General features: G+C 37.2%; 1 protein-coding gene across 1 annotated transcript in view; it reads right to left on the bottom strand.

The window, feature by feature from the left end:
• Positions 1 to 23120, bottom strand: part of LOC307110208 (cytoplasmic dynein 2 heavy chain 1-like) — a gene marked incomplete at its 5' end in the record, with an annotated part of 139458 nt that overhangs the window by 104829 nt on the left and 11509 nt on the right. The window contains 4 exons of the mRNA XM_079789201.1: positions 2806 to 2931; positions 7275 to 7435; positions 16589 to 16661; positions 17654 to 17785. Of these exons, the coding sequence (XP_079645327.1) occupies positions 2806 to 2931; positions 7275 to 7435; positions 16589 to 16661; positions 17654 to 17785 (492 nt within the window). The remainder of the gene's footprint in view (positions 1 to 2805; positions 2932 to 7274; positions 7436 to 16588; positions 16662 to 17653; positions 17786 to 23120) is intronic.

Below are 23120 nucleotides of genomic sequence, written 5' to 3' on the forward strand. Positions count from 1 at the left end.
GGGGTGAACTTCTGCAGTGAGCCAAAGACGAAAGGTATCTTTTGGTTGAAGAGTATTCAACTCCTTATTTATAAAAACAACATCAATAAAAATCTATTAAAATACATACACAAATTTCCATTTTATAAATATACTATTACTAAGTAATTTTTCTTAATAAAATCTTTCTGTGATATCCTGATATATTTCTTCATGTTCTGATTATATTTACTTTAAATATACATCTTCTCTATTACTAGCATAGATAAGGTAAGAATTTGGACCTGAACCTAGTCCATCAGGCTTGAACTCCAAATTATGTCACTATTTGTTATCTGACCTTGAGTTCTATGAGTTACACTATCGCTAAGCAAGAATACTAGTAGTACCTACCTCATAGTATTATGTAAAACACTTAAAACTGTCTTTTATCTAGTAAGTGCAAAATAAGTATTAGCTATAATTGCTATGCCTAAATTGATAATCATCTTTAGGCCTTCTGATTATCATTGCTTTAGTTTCATGCTTCCAGGAAAGTCTTAAAAGTGATATCAATTCACTTATTGACAATTAGTGTAATATTGCATATGATAGAAATCGAAAACTTTACCATACAAATTCATCTGTCCATGCTGTATGCTTTAGTCACTATTCACATTTTTATGCCTGTGTCTTTACTCATCATATGCTTTCTGCCAGTTATTCTCTTTATAACCTGATGAATTCTTACCCATTTGTCAAAATATAATTTAAACATCATATCTTAGGGCAATATCTTCTTCAACTCTTCACTACCACAATCCAAGCAGAATTAATGAATTGATTTTACATTCTGTAAATTATCTTCTGTAGTATGAATCATACTACATATTAATTACTAATGTGTTCTCTCTCTTCTAAACTAAGTTCTTAGAAAATAGGTACAAATTGTTATGTAACCAGTACCTAGGACATTTCTTGGCTTTTTTCTGTACTCAGCAAGTGTTTATAGAATGAATAATGAATATTGATAAATACTGACAACTCTAAAAAATATTGATAAATACTGATAGCTCTAAAAAATAGTGAAGTCTAAAATTATTTTAATAAATACATGTATAATACTAACATTCATTAGCAATGTGAAATTTTAGAATTAAGATGACCAAAAAATGGCAAAAGAAGTGACCATAAAAAATACTGTTCTTGCTTAAAATCCTAAGTTATAAAATGTGCCTATACCTAATAATTATTTTTAAATGTAAAGTTTTAAAATGTAAGTTTTATAATGTCAAAATATAAAGCTTTGCCTTGGGTTAGCATGTTTTGTAAAAAAGGTAATAGAAACAATGTATTTGTGACATAGGTTTGGATAAATAAATTTGTAAATTTATATCCAAATAATTCATACAAACTTCCCAAAAGAGTAAATTTTTACAATTTTTTAAACTTTTGTAATATAATCTATCCTATACTAGTATACTTCAAAAATTCTAATTAAGTAAACCTTTAATTATATTTTATATAAATTAACAGCTATCAATATACTGTTTAGAACAGAAGCAAGATTCTAGTATTCACAGGTCTTCTTTACGCATTTTAAAATGTCATTCATCAGACATAAAATTTACATTTTTATACATTAGTATTTTTTACAGAATATTATATTAGTAATGAATATTTAAATATTGATATAAACAGCAGTTCCAAAATCTATATGTTTTGTTGATTATAAGTGAAGAATCATCATGGGCCATCGATTCATTCACTCAGTCATTAACTCGTTCCTCAAAGATTTATTGACTACCTATTTTGTGTAAGGTGCTACAGCTGCTATCTTATTAGGACTATACACATTTTTAAGACATCACAACTCTGCTAGGGCCTCCCTCAAGCCACTCTATTCTGTTTGATTCTGTTCCAAATAATACTTCTATCAGATTAACTAAGCTAATTAATTATTAATTCCTCTGCTAAGGACCTCCTTTGACTATGTCCAAGGACAAAAGTTCCAAGCTCTTCTGCAAGGTTCTCAGGGTATTCTGGAACTAGCCCCTTCCTAGACATCTAACTCCATTGCCCCACACTGCCCTACCCAGGCCCTTCTAGTATAATCAAGGACATCTTGTTTCCTTGTACTGGGCATGAACATAATAGTCATCTATGTTGATCTGGGTTTGCATTTAAAACTACCCAGCAATTTGTTTCATTTTAAGATAATTTTCATGTTGGGGCCACTGAGTTACGTGAAATGATTATTTCAGATTACATCATGGTTGTCTTAGCAACTAGGTTGTTTGTTCTGCAGGTCCCTCTGACTTATCTACATCTTTTCTCCCCATACAGGCACAACCAAACAAGAGCATAAAGAAAAAGTTATGTTATATATAAATAAATATACAATCCTTTAAAGCACTTCATTTTTCTTCTGAAAAAAATTCTTTAAGTCTCCCTTCAATCATGATTAATAATTACCTGGCTTTCCTTAAATGCTTTTAAAAACAGATTTTTATTGACTTCCTACTAAAAGATCCATCTTGGTTTGTACACATGTACATATTTTAAAAGAAAATACTTAACAGATTTCAAATTTCTCAAATACTAATTTTTTAAATATCATAAGTAATGCATGATGTATTTTAATACTGATGTCCCTTGAATATTACTGAATTGAGTATATTAGATATACAGGGTGTCCCCTAAAAAATGTATACACACTTTAACAGCTGATAATTCAATTTTGAAAATGAAATGTATTTTAATAAACACTGCCTTTTAATTATTCAAAGTTTGTATATACATTTTTGGGGGGACACCCTATATTATTTGTATATCTATTGAATCTACCTTTTCCAGAACAGGCAGCCAAGATACCACAAGATGTAAGTTTTTCAAACAGAGCCAATCTCCATTGTGAGCACATTCTTTTAGCATTTGAATTGCTAAATCAGCTTGACCTTGACCCATGGCAATCTGCAGAAACAAAACAAAACAAAACAAAAAAACTGAAAAACAAATCTGATAACATGTTGTAACATGCAATCAGGGTTCTCAGTTTTTAATAAAAGATATCAGACTCCATATTTTTCTATTTACTAAAATATATTATTATTACAGGTTTGCAAGCTATAAAACAGTATAAAATTATTGAATAATCTTTTGCTCCTTATCCCACCATTTCCTGTAATTCTTACCCTCTCAAAAAAAGACCTTAAAATTTTATTTTTAATATAACTATAGTCTCGTTGAATACTTTGAAATTGACTTCTCTGAATTTCTCCAACATTGCATATATTTGGCTCTCAAGCTACTAGTCTAGCTATTTAACTGTCTCATTCACTAGCTGGCCTTTCATCATCTAGCAAATCCTAACATATCAGTGAGCCTCAAGACTACACTCAGCCCTTGGCTCCTCTATTGTTTCTCAGAGAGGAGGTGGGAGGAGAGAGAAAAAGAGAAAAGGGGAGGGGAGAAACTAAAGGGGAAGAGGGAATGAGAATCCTGACCTCATCGGAATTCCATTCCAATTTTTCCAATCCCTTTAGTCCATCTGCACTTAGAACATTCATACAGAAGAGGCCACCTTATACAATAGAAAACTTCACAGCATTAGAAGTATTCAAGCAGAAGCGGTTTGACTCTAGATTGCATTCAGCACATAAGATTTATCTATTATTAAAATGCTTGGACGAGGTGACTACTTCAGTCTAAGGTTCTCTAAAATTTAGTCAAGAATCTAATATGGCTACATGCCTCTTACCATATCAAGTCTAAAATACTCCATGTTTTTTAAGGACAATTTATATAATACTTGTATATTAATATAGCTATATCTGTGTACATATGTATATACTTTATAAGTATACATATATTGGGAATCCTGGCTCTAATATTTTACTAGGTACATAGTCAAAACATTTATATAAATGGCAAACTATTTTAGAGAGAGAAGGAGGGAGAAAGAGAGAGAGAGAAAATTTTGTTTTTCAATTAGACTATAAAGTCTTTGAGAGTGAGAACAATGTCTAATTCATTGCATACTAAAGCACACAATGAAACAGGTAATAAATACTCATACTGAATTTTTAAAAATATTTTTATTGATTTCAGAGAGGAAGGGAGAGAGAGATAGAAACATCAATCTCTCCTACATGCCTCCCAATGGGGTTCAAGGCAGCAACTTGGGCATGTGCCTTGACTGGGAATCAAACCATGACCTCCTGGTTCATAGGTCCATGCTCAACCACTGAGCATGCCAATCGAGCTTCTATTTTTTTTTTTTTTTTTAATTTCCAAGGTCTACTAGTAACCTGGAACTATGCAGAAAGGAGGGATGAAACAAATACTGGTTGAATTGTTTCAATGCACATATTAGTTTGTCATTTATTTAGTTTTATGTTTTTATTAATCCTCACCCCAGGATATTTTTTTTCATTGATTTTTAGAGAGAGTGGAAAGGAGGAATGGAGAAGAGAGAGAGAGAAACATCGATGTGAGAGAGATACATTGATTGTTTGCTTCCTACACATGCCCTTTACTGGGAATCAAACCCAGACCCTTCAGTCCACGGACCAGTGCTCTATCCACTGAGCCAAATCAACCATGGCTAGTGTGCCATTTTAAATGGAATGAAGGAATGTACAACATAATCAGAGTAAAAGGATATTTTGGTGAACTGAAATGGTAACTAAAAATAGAAAATTCAAAAGTTTCCATAAGTCATAAGTTGTGTGAAAACACCTTAAAGGTTCATAAATCCTTAGAAGATATCCTATATAATGAAAGACTAATATGCAAATCGACTAACAGTGGAAGGACCGGTTGCTATCACACACACTGACCATCAGAGGGCAGACGCTCAAGGCAGGAGCTGCCCCCTGGTGGTCAGTGTGCTCCCACAGGGGGAGCGTCGCTCAGCCAGAAGCCGGGCTCACAGCTGCGCTGGTGAACACAGCAGCGGTGGCGGGAGCCTCTCCCGCCTCCACAGCAGCACTAAGGACACCTCGGTGAACATCCCCCGAGGGGTCTTGGACTGCAAGAGGGTGCAGGCCAGGATGAGGGGCCCCCTCAAGTGCACGAATGTCATGCACCAGGCCTCTAGTTTATTATAAGAAAAAAAAAATTAAAGCACAGCAGGAAAATAAAAAACACACCAAAAGAAAAACACACCAGTTTCTTAAATAAAAAATTAATTTTACACTAATAGGTTATTAGCCTTAACATGTATATTCAGTACAGTAACAAAATTTTTAAATGACAGAAGTATAAATAAATATGTATGTATTTAAAGGTTCTCCTACATTAAACAATTTTGCAAGCTCAGTACACAAAACTCAAGAAGTTTAAATACTCAAACCTACTGTGAATGCAAACAGTTTTATCTTTCTACTAACAATACAACCTATAGAAACAGGCTCCCCTTCAACAAGACAACTTATTGATAATTGAATACTATTCTAATAAGTACATTAACATAACAAGGACTAAATAAAATTTTCTAAAAGTTAGACTGTGCAAAATCTGCACAACTGAGCCTAACTCTACTATTTTGCTATCATCTATTTATGTTTCTCCTAACACTCTTTTCATTTTTGGTTACTGTGAAATATTTGCTTTTTTAACCATTATTATTTTCCCAATGAAAAAGGTTTGTTTATTCACTTGTTAAAAATTGAGGGTAAATCAATTTTCAAACTTGCATGCAAACTGAATTGAAAAAAGTAGGTAATCTGAACAAATTAAAGCTTCTAAATATACCTCAGGAAAAAAATATTATCTATCAAAAGCCTAAGCGACCATCGCAACCACATGGATGACCGAACAGGCTGTGTGGGGCGACTAGGCCGGCAGGGGGGTTAGTGAGGGGCAACCAAACAACTGAGCAGCAGGCTGCATGGGGCGACCAGGCCTGCAGGGGGGTTAGTGAGGGGCAACCAAACGACCAAGCAACAGGCTGTGTGAGGCGAACCAGGCTGTCAGGGGGGGCAATAAGGGGCGACCAGGCCGGTGGGGGGGCAGTTAAGGGCGATCAGGCAGGCAGGCAGGTGAGCAGTTAGGAGCCAGTGGTCCCAGATTGTGAGAGGGATGTCCAACTGCCAGTTTAGGCCCAACCTCCGAGGGGTCCTGGATTGGAGAGGGTGAAGGGCTGAGGGGACCCCCCCGCCCATGCACAAATTTCATGTGCCGGGCCTCCAGTATTAGATAATTTATTTTAAATTTATGTATTTCTTTTATTTCAGTTTTTGTAGGTAAATATTGTTGTGATTTTTTGTAATAGTATCCTAGTAAAATTTTAAAAATTATTCAAATGTAGGCAAAAATATTAATTCGAATTACTGTTATAACAAATTACTACCAACTTAGAGCCTTAAAACTAGACAAATTTATTATCTTACCAGACTTCTGGAGGTCAGAAGTCCCACTGGACTAAAATCAAAGTGTTTGGTTTGAAAATAAGAGTAGTATTAAAAGGGCTGTTCTCTTCCTAGAGCAGTGGTTCTCAACCTTTCTAATGCCGCAACCCTTTAATACAGTTCCTCATGTTGTGGTGACCCCCAACCATAAAATTATTTTCGTTGCTACTTCATAACTGTAATTTTGCTACTGTTAATGAATCGTAATGTAAATATCTGTGTTTTCTGATGGTCTTAGGTAACCCTGCTAGCGGTTCTCAACCTGTGGGTCGCGACCTGTGGGTTACTCTGATTCAGAACAGTCGCGACCCACAGGTTGAGAACCGCTAGCAGGGTCACCTAAGACCATCAGAAAACACAGATATTTACATTACGATTCATTAACAGTAGCAAAATTACAGTTATGAAGTAGCAACGAAAATAATTTTATGGTTGGGGGTCACCACAACATGAGGAACTGTATTAAAGGGTTGCGGCATTAGAAAGGTTGAGAACCACTGTCCTAGAGCCTCTAGGAGAGAATCTTTCCCCTGCCTTTTCCAGCTTCTACAAGACACCTAGGTTTGTTTGCTCTTGGCCCTCTCGCCCACCTTCATAGCAGCAGCATAAAATCTCATTTCTCTGACCTCTGTTTCTGGCATCACACCTCTGACCTTCACTTGACCTTCTTATAAGAACCCTTGTGATTATATTGGGCCCACCTGGATAATCCAGGATAACCTCTCCAAGATTAACTTAATTACATCTGCAAAATTCCTATCACCATGTAAGGCAAATTCACAGGTTCTGAGGATCAGGAAGTGGACACGTTGGGAAAACTTTATTTGGTTTACTAAAACAAAACATGTCTGTTTCACTAATAGGATCAAATATGTGTAAAAACAGCAGGGTAAACGCACTCACCTGGTGATAACACTCTCCACTTCTTTCAGCATTAGCAAGTTCTTGAAGCTCCTGAGAAGGATCAGCACCAGGAGAAATAATTATCAAGATGGGTTCAATTTCTAGTGTCTCTTTGTACAAACGTTTGAGATTTAGAGGAAGTGGGGATAACTCTTTCAGACCTAAAAGACATATTAAAGAAATTTAAAAATAAAATTATCAGAGAACTATCTATTAATACTAACTACATAATACTAGTATGTAACAGAGAGTAATTACATGAATTACAATCCACACATATTAAAGTTTTCACACTCTAAAATCATTCACTCACTAGTAATAACTAAGATTAATTGAATACTTAAAGTGCCAGGCATTTTACTAAATGCCTTAGATCCTTATCATCTAATCTTTACTACACTACAAGGTATCTTGGTGACCACATTTAACAGGTGAAGAAGCACAGAATCAGCATTGTGGTCTTAATATACATTTTTCTCCCTACAGGAGATGACCCAACCATCCATCTACACAGCTTTTCCTTCCTGTATGTGATAACAGAGCACCTACTCTGTGCAATGCATATGTGGAATCGGATTTCTATATGGTCTGGTAAACAAGTTCACTTTTATGATAAAGGATAAAGTTATTTCTTATATACATGCATTAAGAGAAGTAAAAGTGGTATAGAATGAAAAGAATGTCTAGTTTGCCCGACCGGCATAGCTCAGCATTGACCTATGAACCAGGAGGTCAAGGTTTGATTCCCAGTCAAGGCATATGCTCAGGTTTCGGGCTCCATCCATGCAGGAGGCAACCCATCAATGATTCTCTCTCATCATTGATGTTTCTCTTTCTCTCTCTCCCTTCCTCTCTGATATCAATAAAAATATTTTTTTTAAAAGAATGACTAGTTTACAGATAGAAATATATACCTCTCAGTGTATGTTTGGCTAGTCGAGTGACCTTGTGCAAATCACAAAAACATACTGTCTTGGATTTCTCAACTGTACTTGTGGCAATGCAATAAGAGGTATTTCCATTCATTCAAACATTCATTTATTTAGACACAAACTCAATAAACATCCAAGAACAATTAAATGCACTGCCTAATAAAATGTATCAAAGTCTTATAACTGTGCATAGCCTTTGATTGAGTAATTTAAATGACAATAACCAATGTAATAAATAATTTAGGATATGAATGCAGAAGCATGTACAAGGACTTTCATTTTAGCTGCTGATATTAGTTAAAAACTGGGGGAAAGACATCAAGGAATCTAATTGAGTAATTTCTGGTAGCCTTATAATGGAATTAAAGTTACAAAAATAAAGATTTACTGAAAGGCAGATTACTCAACAGAGCAGACAACATGATTCCATATTGGAATGTATACACATCTATGGGCCTAAAAAGAATAGAAAAATATGTGTAAAAATATTAACAATGATGATCTCAAACTGATGGAATAAGAGGTCTTTTATCTTTTGTTATTCTATATCTTCTCAGAGACCTCTAATTAGATGTATTGTGTGATAAAAATATGTCAAAATATATATAAGGATATTTCCTATAAAATAACTGTGAACTAAAATGTGTATTATTTGGAAAATATATGCCAATATATTTAAAATTTTAAATGTGGATTATCATATCATTTCTTAATTTAACAAATGTAAACTGTCAATTCCATGAAAGCAGGAATCATATCTATTTTGTTCACCATTTTCTATCCAGATCCTACTATAAATTCAATTATTACTTCTCTAGTCAAAATTCCACAGAAGAGAAATACAGGAGCAAAAGTATGTTTACAGTTGTTCATATGGAAAATAATATAATAATTAATAAATAACAATATAAGAATAAACTGTTTCACGTTCTCAGAACAGAATTTGCCCACCCTGTATATGTTCAGTTCATTTTATACAACATTTGAAAGTACTGAAACACTTTGGATTAGAGAAAAATATCACCATTTAAGATAAAACAGGTGATACATTCATGTTACTTGGAATTCTCTGTTAGCCACTCACCCCACAAAACTCCAAAAAAATCTCCATTGCATTTTAAGTGAACTGACTCTGTATATAATCATTGGTTTCATTAACTCAAGTAAATCTGACTCATGATACCATTATAATTACAGTGTGAATCATTCAAAACTATTTAATAAAATTAAAGGGCACAAATCTTCATTACACTGTGAATTATCATAGTGAAGAACTACTTGTAAATCACTGATACTACAATCTGACCATTCCTCTGTAAAATATATCACATATTTTGAAAGAAAAATAAAGAAAGCTGGGAGATGGCTGACAATAAGAAGGCAGACTGCAAGATAATGTGTGAGTGAGAAAACAAAGGGAGAGTGTGTGGTCGCACAGGGAGTGTTTGTTGGTGAGTTGAGGGACAGCTATACTCCAGGAGACTGTGCGGGACTGCTGGACGGGGCTACCCTGACCAGGCAGCCCCTATAGCTGCTGGGTTCCCTCCTGGAGCGACCCGCTCGGACGCGGAGACTGAGCCATCTTGAAGGGGAAAATGGATGTTATCAGACGCCTGAAAAGCTCGGGAAATCTACAATTACGGAACTCACCGAACAGCTGTGAACCCTAAAACACTGGTCCCCAAGTGCCGTAAGCATGCGGATTCAGAGGAGCTCTACACTTCATCACAAAAAGGTCAGATTTCGCCTGGGATAAGGAGAAAGAGAACTACATAACCAGACACCTGGAGAAGAGAGAACATGGGGAGACAAAGAAACAGCCCGCATATGAAAGAAAAGCAGGCATCACCAGAAAAGGAAGTAAACAAAATGGAGACAAGCAACCTGTCAGAGAAAAAATTCAGAGAAATGATCATAGGGTGGATAAAAAGAATGGAAGACAAATTCGACAATATGAGAGTAAGAACCAAGAGGAAATGAAAACTGACATCGCTGCTGTAAGAACTAAATAGAAAGCATCAAGAGTAGACTAGAAGAAGCAGAGGACCGCATCAGTGAGCTAGAACACAAGGTAGGAAAAAATACCCAAGTAGAGCAGCTTCTAGAAAAAAAAATTAAAAAGCAGGAGGAGAGCCTAAGGGAACTTTGGGACAACAGGAAACAAAACAATATCCGCATAATAGGGGTTCCAGAAGGAAAGGAAACTAATCAAGGAATAGAAAACCTGTTTCAAGAAATAATGACAGAAAAATTCACTGATATAGGGAAGAAAAAATCCCACACAAATCCAGGAAGCTCACACAGTCCCAAGCAAAATGAACCCCAAAAGACTAACACCAAGGCACATTATAATTAAATTGGCAAACACCAACGACAAAGTAAGAAACTCAAAAGTGGCCAGAGAGAGACAGAAAGTTACCTACAAAGGAACCCCCATCAGACTAGCAACTGATTTCTCAACAGAAACTCGTCAGGCCAGAAGGGAATGGAATGAAATATACAAAGTCATGCAAAGGAAGGGTCTGAATCCAAGAATACTGTACCCAGCAAGACTATCAATCAATATTGAGGGTCAAATCAGGTGCTTCACAGACAAAAAAGGACTAAGGGAGTTTATTACCACCAAACCAGCAATGCAAGAAATGCTAAAGGGTCTGCTGTAAAAAAAAAAAAAAAAAATGGGAAGGGAAGAAGGAACACAGGGGTAAAGAATAAAAATGGCGACAAACAAGTACCTATCAATAGTAACTTTAAATGTAAATGGATTAAATGCTCCAATCAAAATACATAAGGTAACCGACTGGATAAGAAAACAAGACCCATATATCTGCTGTCTACAAGAAACCCACCTCAGAAAAAAAGACGCACACAGACTGAGGGTGAAGGGGTGGAAAAAGTTTTTTCAGGCAAATGGAAATGAAAAAAAAGCTGGGGTATCAATACTTATATCTGACAAATTATATCTCAAAGTGAAGGACATAACAAGAGATAAGGAAGGCCACTTCATAATACTAAAGGGAGCAATCCAACAAGAAGAAATAACTCTAGTAAACATATACGCACCCAATACAGGAGCACCCAAATACATAAAAAAACTCCTGGAGCATATCAAGGGAGAGATTGACAGCAATACAATCATAGTAGGAGACTTTAATTCCCCACTATTACCACTGGACAAATCCTCTAAACAAAAAATCAGCAAAGAAACAGCAATCCTAAGTGACTCACTAGACCAGATGGAATTAGTTGACATCTTCAGAACATTTCGCCCCAAAGCCACAGAATATACATTCTTCTCAAGTGCACATGGGTCATTTTCAAAGACAGACCATATATTGGGTCACAGGCAAAGTCTCTTCAAATTCAAGAAGATAGAAATCATATCAAGCATCTTCTCAGATCACAGTGGCATAAAACTGGAAATCAACTACAATAAAACAATCCAAAAAAATCAAACACCTGGAGACAAAATAGCATGCTATTAAAATATGACTGGGTTACCAGAGAGATCAAAGAAGAAATAAAAAACATCATGGCAACAAATGACAATGAAAACACAACAATCCAAAATCTATGGGAGACAGCGAAAGCAGTCTTGAGAGTGAAGTTCATAGCTCTACAAGCCTACTGCAAAAATCAAGAAACAATGGTAATAAATTACCTAACCCTACAACTCAAAGAGTTAGAAAGAGAGCAACAAGAAAAGCCCAGTGTAAGCAGAAGGAAGCAAATAATAAAGATCAGAGCAGAGGTAAACAACATAGAGATAAAAAAAAAAAACAATACAAAAGATCAACAAAACCAAGAGCTGGTTCTTTGAAAGGATAAACAAGATTGATGAATCTCTAGCCAGGCTCACCAAGAAGCAAAGAGAGAGGACCCAAATAAACAAAATCAGAAATGAAATAGGGAGTAATAACAACAGACCCCACCAAAATACAAAGGATTGTTAAAAAATACTATGAACAACTCTATTCCAACAAACTGAACAACCTGGAGGAAATGGACATATTCCTAGAAAAATACAACCTTCCAAAACTCAATCAGGAAGAATCTTAACATCTCAATAGACAAATAACTATGGAAGAAATTGAAGCAGTCATCAAAAAGCTTCCAGCAAACGAAAGCCCGGGGACAGACGGCTTCACAGGGGAGTTTCACCAAACATTCAAAGAAGAAATAAACCTATCATCCTCAGACTATTCCAAAAAAATTCAAGAGGAAGGAAAACTTCCAAGTTCATTCTATAAACCGAGCATCACCCTAATACCAAAACCAGATAAAGATAACACAATGAAAGAGAATTACAGACCAATATCCCTCATGAACATAGATGCCAAAATCCTCAACAAAATTCTAACAAATCAGATCCAGCAGTACATCAGGAAGATCATACACTATGACCAACTAGGATTTATCCCAGGGATGTAAGGATGGTACAATATCCACAAATCAATAAACGTGATACATCACATAAACAAACTGAGAGATAAATATCACATAGTCATATCAATTGATGCAGAAAAAACATTTGACAAAATCCAACACCCTTTCTTGATAAAAACTCTCAGCAAGATGGGAATAGAAGGATCATACCTCAACATAATAAAAGCCATATATGAAAAACCCACAGCCAACATCACACTCAGTGGGGAAAAACTAAAGCCATTTCCCCTAAGAACAGGAACAAGATAGGGATGCCCACTCTCACCACTCCTGTTTGACATAGTACTCGAAATATTAGCCATTGCAATTAGACAAGAAGAAGAAATAAAAGGCATCCAAATTGGAAAAGAAGAAGTAAAGCTGTCCTTATTTGCAGATGACATGATATTGTACATTAAAAACCCATAAGACTCCATCAAAAAACTATTAGACTTAATAAATGAATTTGGCAATGTAGCAGGATATCAAATTAACGCCAAGAAATCTATGGCATTTCTATACACCAATAGTGAACTTACAGAAAGAGAGACTAAAAAAGCAATCCCATTTACCATCGCACCAAAAAATTAAGATACCTAGGAATAAACTTAACTAAGGAGGTAAAAGACCTATACATGGAAAACTACAGGACACTGAAAAAAGAGATAGAGGAAGATGTAAGCAGATGGAAGAACATACCATGTTCATGGATTGGTAGAATCAACATTATTAAACTGTCCATACTACCCAAAGCAATCTATAGATTCAATGCACTTCCACTAAAATACCAATGGCATATTTCACAGACCTAGAATGAACTCTCCAAAAATTCATCTGGAATAAAAAGAGACCCTGAAAAGCCACAGCAATCCTGAGAAAGAAGAACAAAGTAGGTAGGATCTCAATACCAGATTTCAAGCTGTATTACAAAGCCACTGTTCTCAAAACAGCCTGGTACTGGCACAAGAACAGACATATAGACAAAGGAATAGAATAGAAAACCCAGATATCAACCCAAACCACTATGCTCAGTTAATATTTGACAAAGGAGGCATGAACATACAATGGAGTCAAGACAGTCTCTTCAATAAATGGTGTTGGGAAAATTGGACAGATACATGCAAAAAAATGAAACTAGATCACCAACTTACACCATACACAAAAATAAACTCAAAATGGATAAAGGACTTAAACATAAGGTGGGAAACCATAAAAATACTAGAGGAATCCACAGGCAGAGAAATCTCAGACATGCCCAAACAATTTCTTCACCAGTACTGCTTCTAGAGCAATGGAAGCTAAAGAGAAAATAAATAAATGGACTACATCAAAATAAAAAGCTTTTTTACAGCAAAAGAAACCATCAACAAAACAACAAGAAAGCCCACTGCATGGGAGAACATATTTGCAAATGTTATCACTGATAAAGGTTTAATCGCCAACATCTACAGGCAGCTTATACAACTTAATAAAAGGAAGATAAATGATCCAATAAAAAAAATGGGCAACGGACCTAAACAGAATATTTCCAAAAGAAGACAGAATGAAGGCCAAGAGGCATATGAAAACATGCTCAAAGTCACTAATTATCCGAGAGATGCAAATCAAAACAACAATGAGGTACCATCTCACACCTGTCAGAATGGCTATCATCAACAAATCAACAAACCACAAGTGCTGGCGAGGATGTGGAGAAAAAGGAACCCTCCTGCACTGCTGGTGGGAATGCAGACTGGTGCAGCCACTGTGGAGAACAGTATGGAGTTTCCTCAAAAAACTGAAAATGGAACTCCCATTTGACCCAGTAATCCCACTTCTAGGAATATATCCGAAGAAACTAGAAACACCAATCAGAAAAGATATATGCACCCCTATGTTCATAGCAGCACAATTCACCATAGCTAAGATTTGGAAACAGCCTAAATGACCATCAGCACAAGAGTGGATTAAAACACTATGGTACATCTACAAAGTGAATATTACGCTCCTTTAAAAAAAATTCTTACCATTTGCAGCAACCTGGATGGAATTGAGAGCATTATGCTAAGTGAAATAAGCCAGGCAATGAAAGAAAAATACCACATGATCACACTCATTTATGGAAAATAAAGAACATTATAACCTGATGAATAAAAAGAAAGATACAGAGGCAGTGAAGCATCAAACAGACTGTCAAATTACAGCGGGAAGGCTGGAGAGTGTTGGGGAGGGGGAGATAGAGATCAACTGAAGGATTTGTATGCATGCATATAAGCACAACTAATGGACAGAGGATGCTGGGAGGGTGGGATAGGGGCATATGACAGGGGTAGTGGAGGCTGGGGGAAGGTCAATGGGGGGAAAAAAGGATATATATGCACTACTATTTGTAATACTTTAAACAATAAAATAAAATTAAAATAAAATATTTGTGTGTGTCCGCATGTATCTGCATGTTCCAGTGGAGGGTGAAGTGGAAGACATCGACTATGTGAAAAGTTGGGTTGGTAGGTCTTACACATTGAACTGTTTTTCCCATAAAAATAAATGTTGAAGTCCTTAACCCAGTACCTCAAAATGTGACTTTTTGTGGAAATAGGGTCATTACAGATATAATTAGTTAAGTTCAATGAGGTCATACTGGAGTAGGGTGAGTCCCTAATCCCCTATGACAGGTGACCTTATAAGAATACAGCCATGTGAACATCGAGACACACAGGGAAAATGTCATGTGACAATGAAGGCAGGAATTTGTTAAGCACCAACAAGCCAGGGAAGACCAAAGATTTCTAACAAACCACCAGACACTAGGTAGAGGCAAGGAAGAAGTCTCCTGCAAGTTTCAGAGGGTGCATGGCTTTGACAAAAGCTTGATTTTGGACTTCTGGTCTCCAAAATTATAAGAATAAATTTCTGTTGCTTGAAGCCACCTAGTGCATGGTACACTTAGGAAAACCCTAGGAAACTAATACATTAGGTTAGAATAAAGATGGCTATGTGCACAGAATAACTTTAAGGTTTAATGAGACTGTTTTATATTAGTACCCACCAACAACATCCCTCTAAACTGAGAATAAATGTTATTCATTCAGTATTTAATAAGAACACAGGCTTTGGAGCTGGGTTTGAATTCTGTCATTTATTAGCTATGTGATCTTGTATCCTCATCTTTAAATAGATATAAAAAGAGCCCCTTCTAGGGTTGCTGTGAGCATTAAAATAGCTGATACATGTATAGCACTTAGACTAGTACCTGGCATATAGTAAGAGCTATTTAAGTTTAACTGTGATTATCATCATTATGAACAACATTCATGTTTAAATGAAGAGTGTGTTTGCTAGAGTAAAATTGATCATCTGAAGAGACAATTTCTCAAAATAATATCCAGATATAATCAATTATAACAGCTTTATTAACTAACATAGTTTTTCCAAAATTTATTGCACAAATGGAAACAGAATATAGTTTATTATTTCCAAATGAGTAACCACTTTTAATTCTACAGGTAAGATGATCTGAAAGACATTAAAAATGTATTGAACAGTTTTTTTATAATCTGAAAGATACATAAATTTTCATTTTTTGTTTTAGACAGAGCTAAAGTAACTCATTTAGAAGGCTTCTTTTCCTAAGCCTGTGGTATCTACATGTTTTACTTTGTCTGAAATCAAACATTTGATTCCCTTCTTTAAATTACCAATCTTGGACAAATGTCTAAATGTCTACTGTGCTTGCATAAGAAAACAATTTTAAAAACTACATATAGGATGTCAATTATGCATTAAACTTGATACACATTAGATATGGTCAGATCCAACACAGAAATTATTTTTTAAACCAGGTGGAAATTGTAAAATAAGTAGAATGAAGAAAATAATGCAGGTAATCTGCTAAACTAAGGTCAGCATGAAATAACCTGTAGGTTAAACACAAAAGACTTGGTCAGTGGTTTAATTCTGGAAAAGCACCGCTCTTACCCAGAGTCCTGCATACGAACAGAGCCATGGCACTCTGCAGCCTGTCGGGCCTGAGGGCCTGCACCACAAGAACCTGAAAGTAAAGATCAGGGCATTTTAAATAATGAAGTTCCTACAATGGCATTCCTAACTAAACAATAGTAATGTCAATTAATTAAACAAATGTTTACTAAATATGTGAATACTTATCACTGTTGTATATTATTTACTATCCCTCAAACTGTCACAATAGGGTTATACTAAGATCAATCGTTATACTAAGATCAATCGGCAAAATAGTACAAAAATCCATTATTCCCTCAAACCTGTCATCAGAAGTAAACATCAGCAAGTAATGATCATAAGGTTATCTGCTTCTTCAGGATCTAATAACAAAAAGCCAAATGCCAGGTAAAAGTAGGGTACTATAGGTAAAGTACTTCTGATGACAGCAGAACAGAGGCCCAAAAATCTTGCCTAAAGTTTTTAATCACCATTTTTATGCTGAACCATATATATGTTTTCTAATAAAGTTTTTTTTTAAAACATATTTGGTAAAATAGAATTCACCAAGGAGATACAAAAGGGACAGAACCACTTCGAGGAAATGAAAGGGTCACTTCTAGAGTATCAGCTCCTAAAGAGCTTTCCAATCCTTAGCCTTTACTCCCCCAAAACACTAAGTGGGACCCATCAGCAGGTTTCATCATTCTATTTTGAAATACATGAAAAAAAATTCCCATATTCCTCCCCATGAGATAATTTCCTTAGACAGAACGTGCAAAATGAGTAAAGAGCCTATAAAACCTACACCTTAATTTCTTTCTGTAACTGATTTTCTCTATTGAAAAATCACCCTTGGGTCAGAGTCAGAGAGTAATAAAAGCTGCAGTGGGAAATACCACATTCAGAAATGTTGCCAGTGACTTCATTATCCAGGTAAGATGGCAAAAGCAGAAAGGCCTTCCCCACATGTGCCATGTTAGGATAATGTGGCACCCAAAGGCAGAGCTTTATTTATTTTTATTGAATTTGGCTTCTGAACAAGAGTAATGTTAAATACTTTTATGGATTTAGATAACTTACCTGCTGAAATAAGGAAACTTTCTTTGCAAGAACAGATGGAAACTCTTGCTCACACATTGAATGATGATAATAAGTACGCCACAGATCTGCATCTTCAAAGCAGAGGGTCTGATAAAGACTGGGGAGAGCAATCTGAAAAATAAGAATAACCATAAATAGTGAGTTACAAGTCAATATAAGTAGAAATGAACGTATATTACTAAAAGAAGAAATGGAAAATAATTATTGATGGATATTTATTACCTTTTTCTACTTTATGTCAGTTTATCTAATCATTTCTAGGTCAGAAATAGTATAGTAGACTTACTCAACCCATAATTAAATTACAGAAAATATTTGCAAAACAGTACTAAATCAATACTTGTAAGTTGATAAAATCTTTTTTTTTTTTTCAGTAAAAACATTTGTATCTATCTATCTCTACTTTGTGGAGAAAAGAATGCTTTCATTAAAAACAAGTGTAAGCCTTAGCCAGTTTGGCTCAGTGGATAGAGCATCGGCCTGGGTACCGAAGTGTCCAGGGTTTGATTCCGGTCAAGGGCACTTCGTTTGGTCATAGGCTCCTCCCTGGTCCGAGGTCTGGTCAGGGTGCATGCAGGAGGCAACCAATTGATGTGTTTTTCTCACATCAATGTTTCTCTCTATATTTCCCTCTCTCTTCTACTCTGTCTAAAATTCAATGGGAAAATATCCTCAGGTGAGGATTAAAAAAAATCAAATTAAAAATAAATAAAAACAACTTAAAAACTTTTTAATACATTTTTTTATTATTTCAGAGAGGAAGGGAGAGGGAGAGAGAGATAAAAACATCAATGATGAGAGAGAATCATTGATCGGCTGCCTCCTGCACTCCCCCTACTGGGGCTCACGCCTGCAAGCCGGGCATGTGCCCTTGGCTGGAATTGAACCTGGGACCCTCCAGTCCACAGCTTGATCCTTCAGTCCACAGCCCAACGCTCTATCCACTGAGCCAAACTGGCTAGGGCAAGTTAAAAACTTTTTAAAACGTTTTTAACAAGTGTAGATTTTTAAATTGAGGTATAATTGACATATATAAGTGCAAATTTTAAGCATTGCCACAAGTGTAAAAGTATGTCAAGTTTCATCCTATATAATAAAGAGGTGATATGCAAATTGACCATCACACCCTCGCACAAGATGGCCACCTCCTTGTGGTCACAAGATGGCCAGCAGTGGAGGGCAGTTGTGGGTGATCAGGCCAGCAGGGGAAGGAAATTAGGGGCAACCCGGCCAGCAAGGGAGGGTAGTTGGGGGCGATCAGGCCTGCAGGGGAGAGAGGGCAGTTGGGGGGGGGGGGGGAACAGGCCCGCGGGAGAGGGCAGTTAGGGGCAACCAGGCCAGCAGAGAAGGGCCTGGCAGGGGAAAGGCCTAAACCGGCAGTTGGACATCCCCTGAGGGGTCCCAGATTGGAGAGGGTGCAGGCTGGGCTGAGGGAAACCCTCGCCCCAGTACACGAATTTCCTGCACCCGGCCTCTAGTCTCAATATAAAAATGCTTAACAAAGCAAATTCTAAACTATATTCATTTCTGCCCCTATTCATGAGCATGTTGCTTCCTTTGCCTCTAAATGTTCTAAATTTCTACTCATAAATTTCTACTCAGCATTCAATATTCAGCTTATACAATATCATCTATCAGAGATTTTTCTCAACCTATTCATTTCCTCTACCTCAAACAGTATTCTCTCTTCCAAAATTTTTCAACGGTGATTTACAAGGTTAGAAATATAAATGTTTACCATATATATATATATATATATATATATATATAAAGAATTTTTTTAAATGGTGAATTTGGAAGATTTATATTAAAACTAGAAGCCCAATGCATGAAATTCGTGCACGAGGGTGGGGGAGTTGCTCAGCCTGGCCTGCACCCTCTCCAATCCAGAACACCTTGGGGGATGTCTGACTACCAATTTAGGCCCAATCCCACCTAAACTGGCAGTTGGATATCCTTCTCATAATTTGGGACTGCTTGCTCCTAACCGATCTCCTGCCTGCCAGCCTGATCACCCCCTAATTGCTCCCCCCTGTAGGCCTGATCACCACCTAACTGTCCCCCCCCCATAGGCCTGATCGCTCCATAACTGCCCTCCCCTGCTAGCCTGACCACCCCTAACTGCCTCTGCCTTGGTCCCCATCACCATGGCTTTGTCCAGAAGGACGTCCAGAAGATGTCTGGTCTAATTAGCATATTACCCTTTTATTAGTATAGATTTCATGTAATATAAACATAAATCAAGTATTTAAGAATGCTTTATCCAAATATCTATATTCATTTCTAAATAATCAGTTACATTGCCTAATCTTCATTATATAACTTAACAAAATTAAACTTACACAGCAGAAAATCAACTAAGCATACTTTAATTTAATTTGTCCAATCTAAAAAGTATTTTAAAAAATTTAACCATGCATCTGGTATATAGTAGGTATCCACTAAATAAACAAAGAATAAATGAGTTAGGTTTTGCACTAAATGTCAGGGAAATAAAGTTTAATAAGTCAAGGATCCTAAACTCAAGGATCCTAGGAGAAAGGCAGACATGACAAATCATTTTGTAAAAGCATGATAGGTGCTGATATAGAAATGTTCAAGATGCCATATATACCAATAGAAGAGATACAATGGAGAAATTGGACAAAAGTCACAGAGGGGGTAATGCTTTGGGTAAGTCCTAAAAAATAAATAGACATTTCACAGTAAAAACAGTCAAAGGGCATTTCAGGGAGAGGGAATAATAAAACTAGCAAATATAAGAAACAATGAAAGTATGGAATGGAAGTTAAACTGAAGAGGCAAGAATAGATCATGTGTCATCTTATATGTTATCCAAGAAAACTATGGGTTTTATCCTATGAGTGGTAAGAAACCATTAGAGAGTGTTAAATAGGACACTAACCATATCATAAATAAACTAAAACACAAAGGATAGACTAAATTGGAGAGGTGTGAGATTAGAAGCAGGGTCTAATTGCTAAATCAAGTTGAATAATGACAGCCAAAACTAAGGTGACTGCAAGGATGGAGAAGAGGTGGGGATGAGAGATATATAAAGATAAATAGAAGTGAAAGAGTGTTAATTTGAAACTATTTTCAACATAAGTACTATACTGCATCTCATTACTGATCCTGAGTTATTGTATATACTAGAGGCCCAGCACATGAATTCATGCACGGGTGAGGCCTTCAGCCTGGCCGGTGATTGGGGCCGATAGGGGCCATCTCACCCAATCCCAATTGGGACTGATTGGGGTGGCCGGGCCGTGGGAGGGACCATGGGAGGTTGGCCAGCTGGGGGGAGGGACTGCAGAAAGTTGGCCAGCTGTGGGAGGTTGGCTGTGGGAGCAGACTGACCACCAGGGGGCAGCTCCTGCACTGAGCGTCTTCACCCAGTGGTCAGTTCACGTCATAGCGACCAGTTGACCAGTCATTCGGTCGTTCAGTCATAATGGTCACTTAGGCTTTTATATATATAGACATACTAGAGGCCTGGTGCATGAAAATTCATGCACTGGAGATGGGGTCTCTCAGCCCGCCCTGCCCCCTTTCACAGTCCGGGAGCCCTCAGGGATGGGAGGCGACCCAACAATCAGGGGAAAGCGACACCCCCATCACACCTCTGCTGCTGCCACTGCCGGCAGTGCAAGCCTCGGCTGGCCCTGGTTACCTGAGCCTTGGGCGGCCCTGGGTGGCTGGGCAGCTGCCATCTGAGGCTTGCCTGTGCCTCTGGCTGGCCCTGGGTGGCTGGGAGGCTGAAGGGACTGAGAGACTCCAGAAGCGAGCGGGCCCAGCCTTGCCACGTGCCTGCCGCCCTAACAGGGCTGAGGGGACTGGGCGCCGCCATCTTGTGGCTGTGGGTGCCGCAATCTTTGAGGGCGTGGCAGTCAATGAGCATATTCCCTCCTTATTGGCTGTGGGCACTGCCATCTTTGAGTGTGGGACAATTATCATATTCCCTCCTTATTGGCTATGGGCACCGCCATCTTTGAGGGCGGAGCAGCAATTAGCATATCCCCTCCTTATTGGCTGTGGACAAAGCCATCTTTGCGACGGTGTGAGGGTCAATTAGCATATTCCCTCTTTATTAGATAGGATATATATAGATATATAGATATGTAGATATAGATATATGCTTCCACCTAGCATATTAGAGAACATTATATATATTTATCCTTATATTCTCTATTGGTATACAGCATAGAACCTTGTGCAATGTAAAGACTCAAGATGTATATGTTGAATGAAAAATGTAATTAATCCTATCTAATAAAAGAGATACATGCAAATTTACCATACCTTCGCTACGCCCACAAGCCACGCCCATCAGCCAATCAGGGTGAGTATGCAAATTAACCCAACCAAGATGGCGGTTAATTTGCATATCCGGGCGCAGAGTGAAGACTGAAGACAGCAAAGAAAGAAGCCAAGCGCTGCAGAAGGGAGCGAAGCTGTGGAGAAGCAAGCAAGCAGGGCAGGGGAGAAGGGAGGGAAGCAGGCGGGGCAGAAGGGAGGGAAGCAGGCGGGGCGGGGGATAAGGGAGGGAAGTAGGCGGGGTGGCGGAGACCGAAGCAGGAAGCCCTATTGCAGGAATCTTCCTGCAACGGGCCTCTAGTTGTTTAATAATGGGTTAAAGAATTAATTAGAATAATTATTTGATATTCTTTTACCCAGAGATTTTTGTCGTATTCACAGAAATATCAATATTAAATATAAGTAGCAAATAAAATATACACAGAAATAACCCCAATGTAAAAAAATTTAAATATTCCACATAGTAAAAAATAAATACCTTCAATGTTGCCACTGCCCAGCTTCTTTCCAGATCTATCCAAGATGGAAGCTGATCACGTATTCTTTGTTGAGAGTCCTTTAATAAGAGCAATTATTTTCCTTGGTATATTAGATAAAATTCAGACAAAAAAAATCAACAACTAACTAACTAAGTTTATAAACACTATTTTTAACAGTTCATTCTATGTATTATTTCTTTATTTTACATATTTTACAAGTCAATATTGTAAAATTCTATATTAGGTATAGATAACCATTTAGACAAATGTGTCAATGTAAGAAAGGGCCAAACCTATAAGATTTTTTATGATTGTATTTAAGCCAAACTGACGACAACAGCCTGGATGCAAAATCTCAACGAATTGAGAAAATGCTCCAGAGAATGGCAGTTTGGAGTTTATTTACACATTATAATCAAAGGAGGAAACTTAGGGAGAGTTACATGAAATACACTGGTGATAGACTAGGGAGGTGGAAGAAAGCAAAGCAGGGAAATCTCTGAGATTGGATAAGGAGTAAAACAGAGAAACACACACTTCTTTTACATTGGTAGGCACAGGACCATTAGCAGTTCACATTTACAGCACAAGGAGAGGAGCTCTGTGGTCTCTCTCCTGCTCTGGTGGGAGAGCGTGCCCTGAGGGGTCTG

Source organism: Cnephaeus nilssonii (assembly GCF_951640355.1).
Source record: "Cnephaeus nilssonii genome assembly, chromosome: 13".
In the NCBI taxonomy this organism is placed as follows: Eukaryota; Metazoa; Chordata; class Mammalia; order Chiroptera; family Vespertilionidae; genus Cnephaeus; species Cnephaeus nilssonii.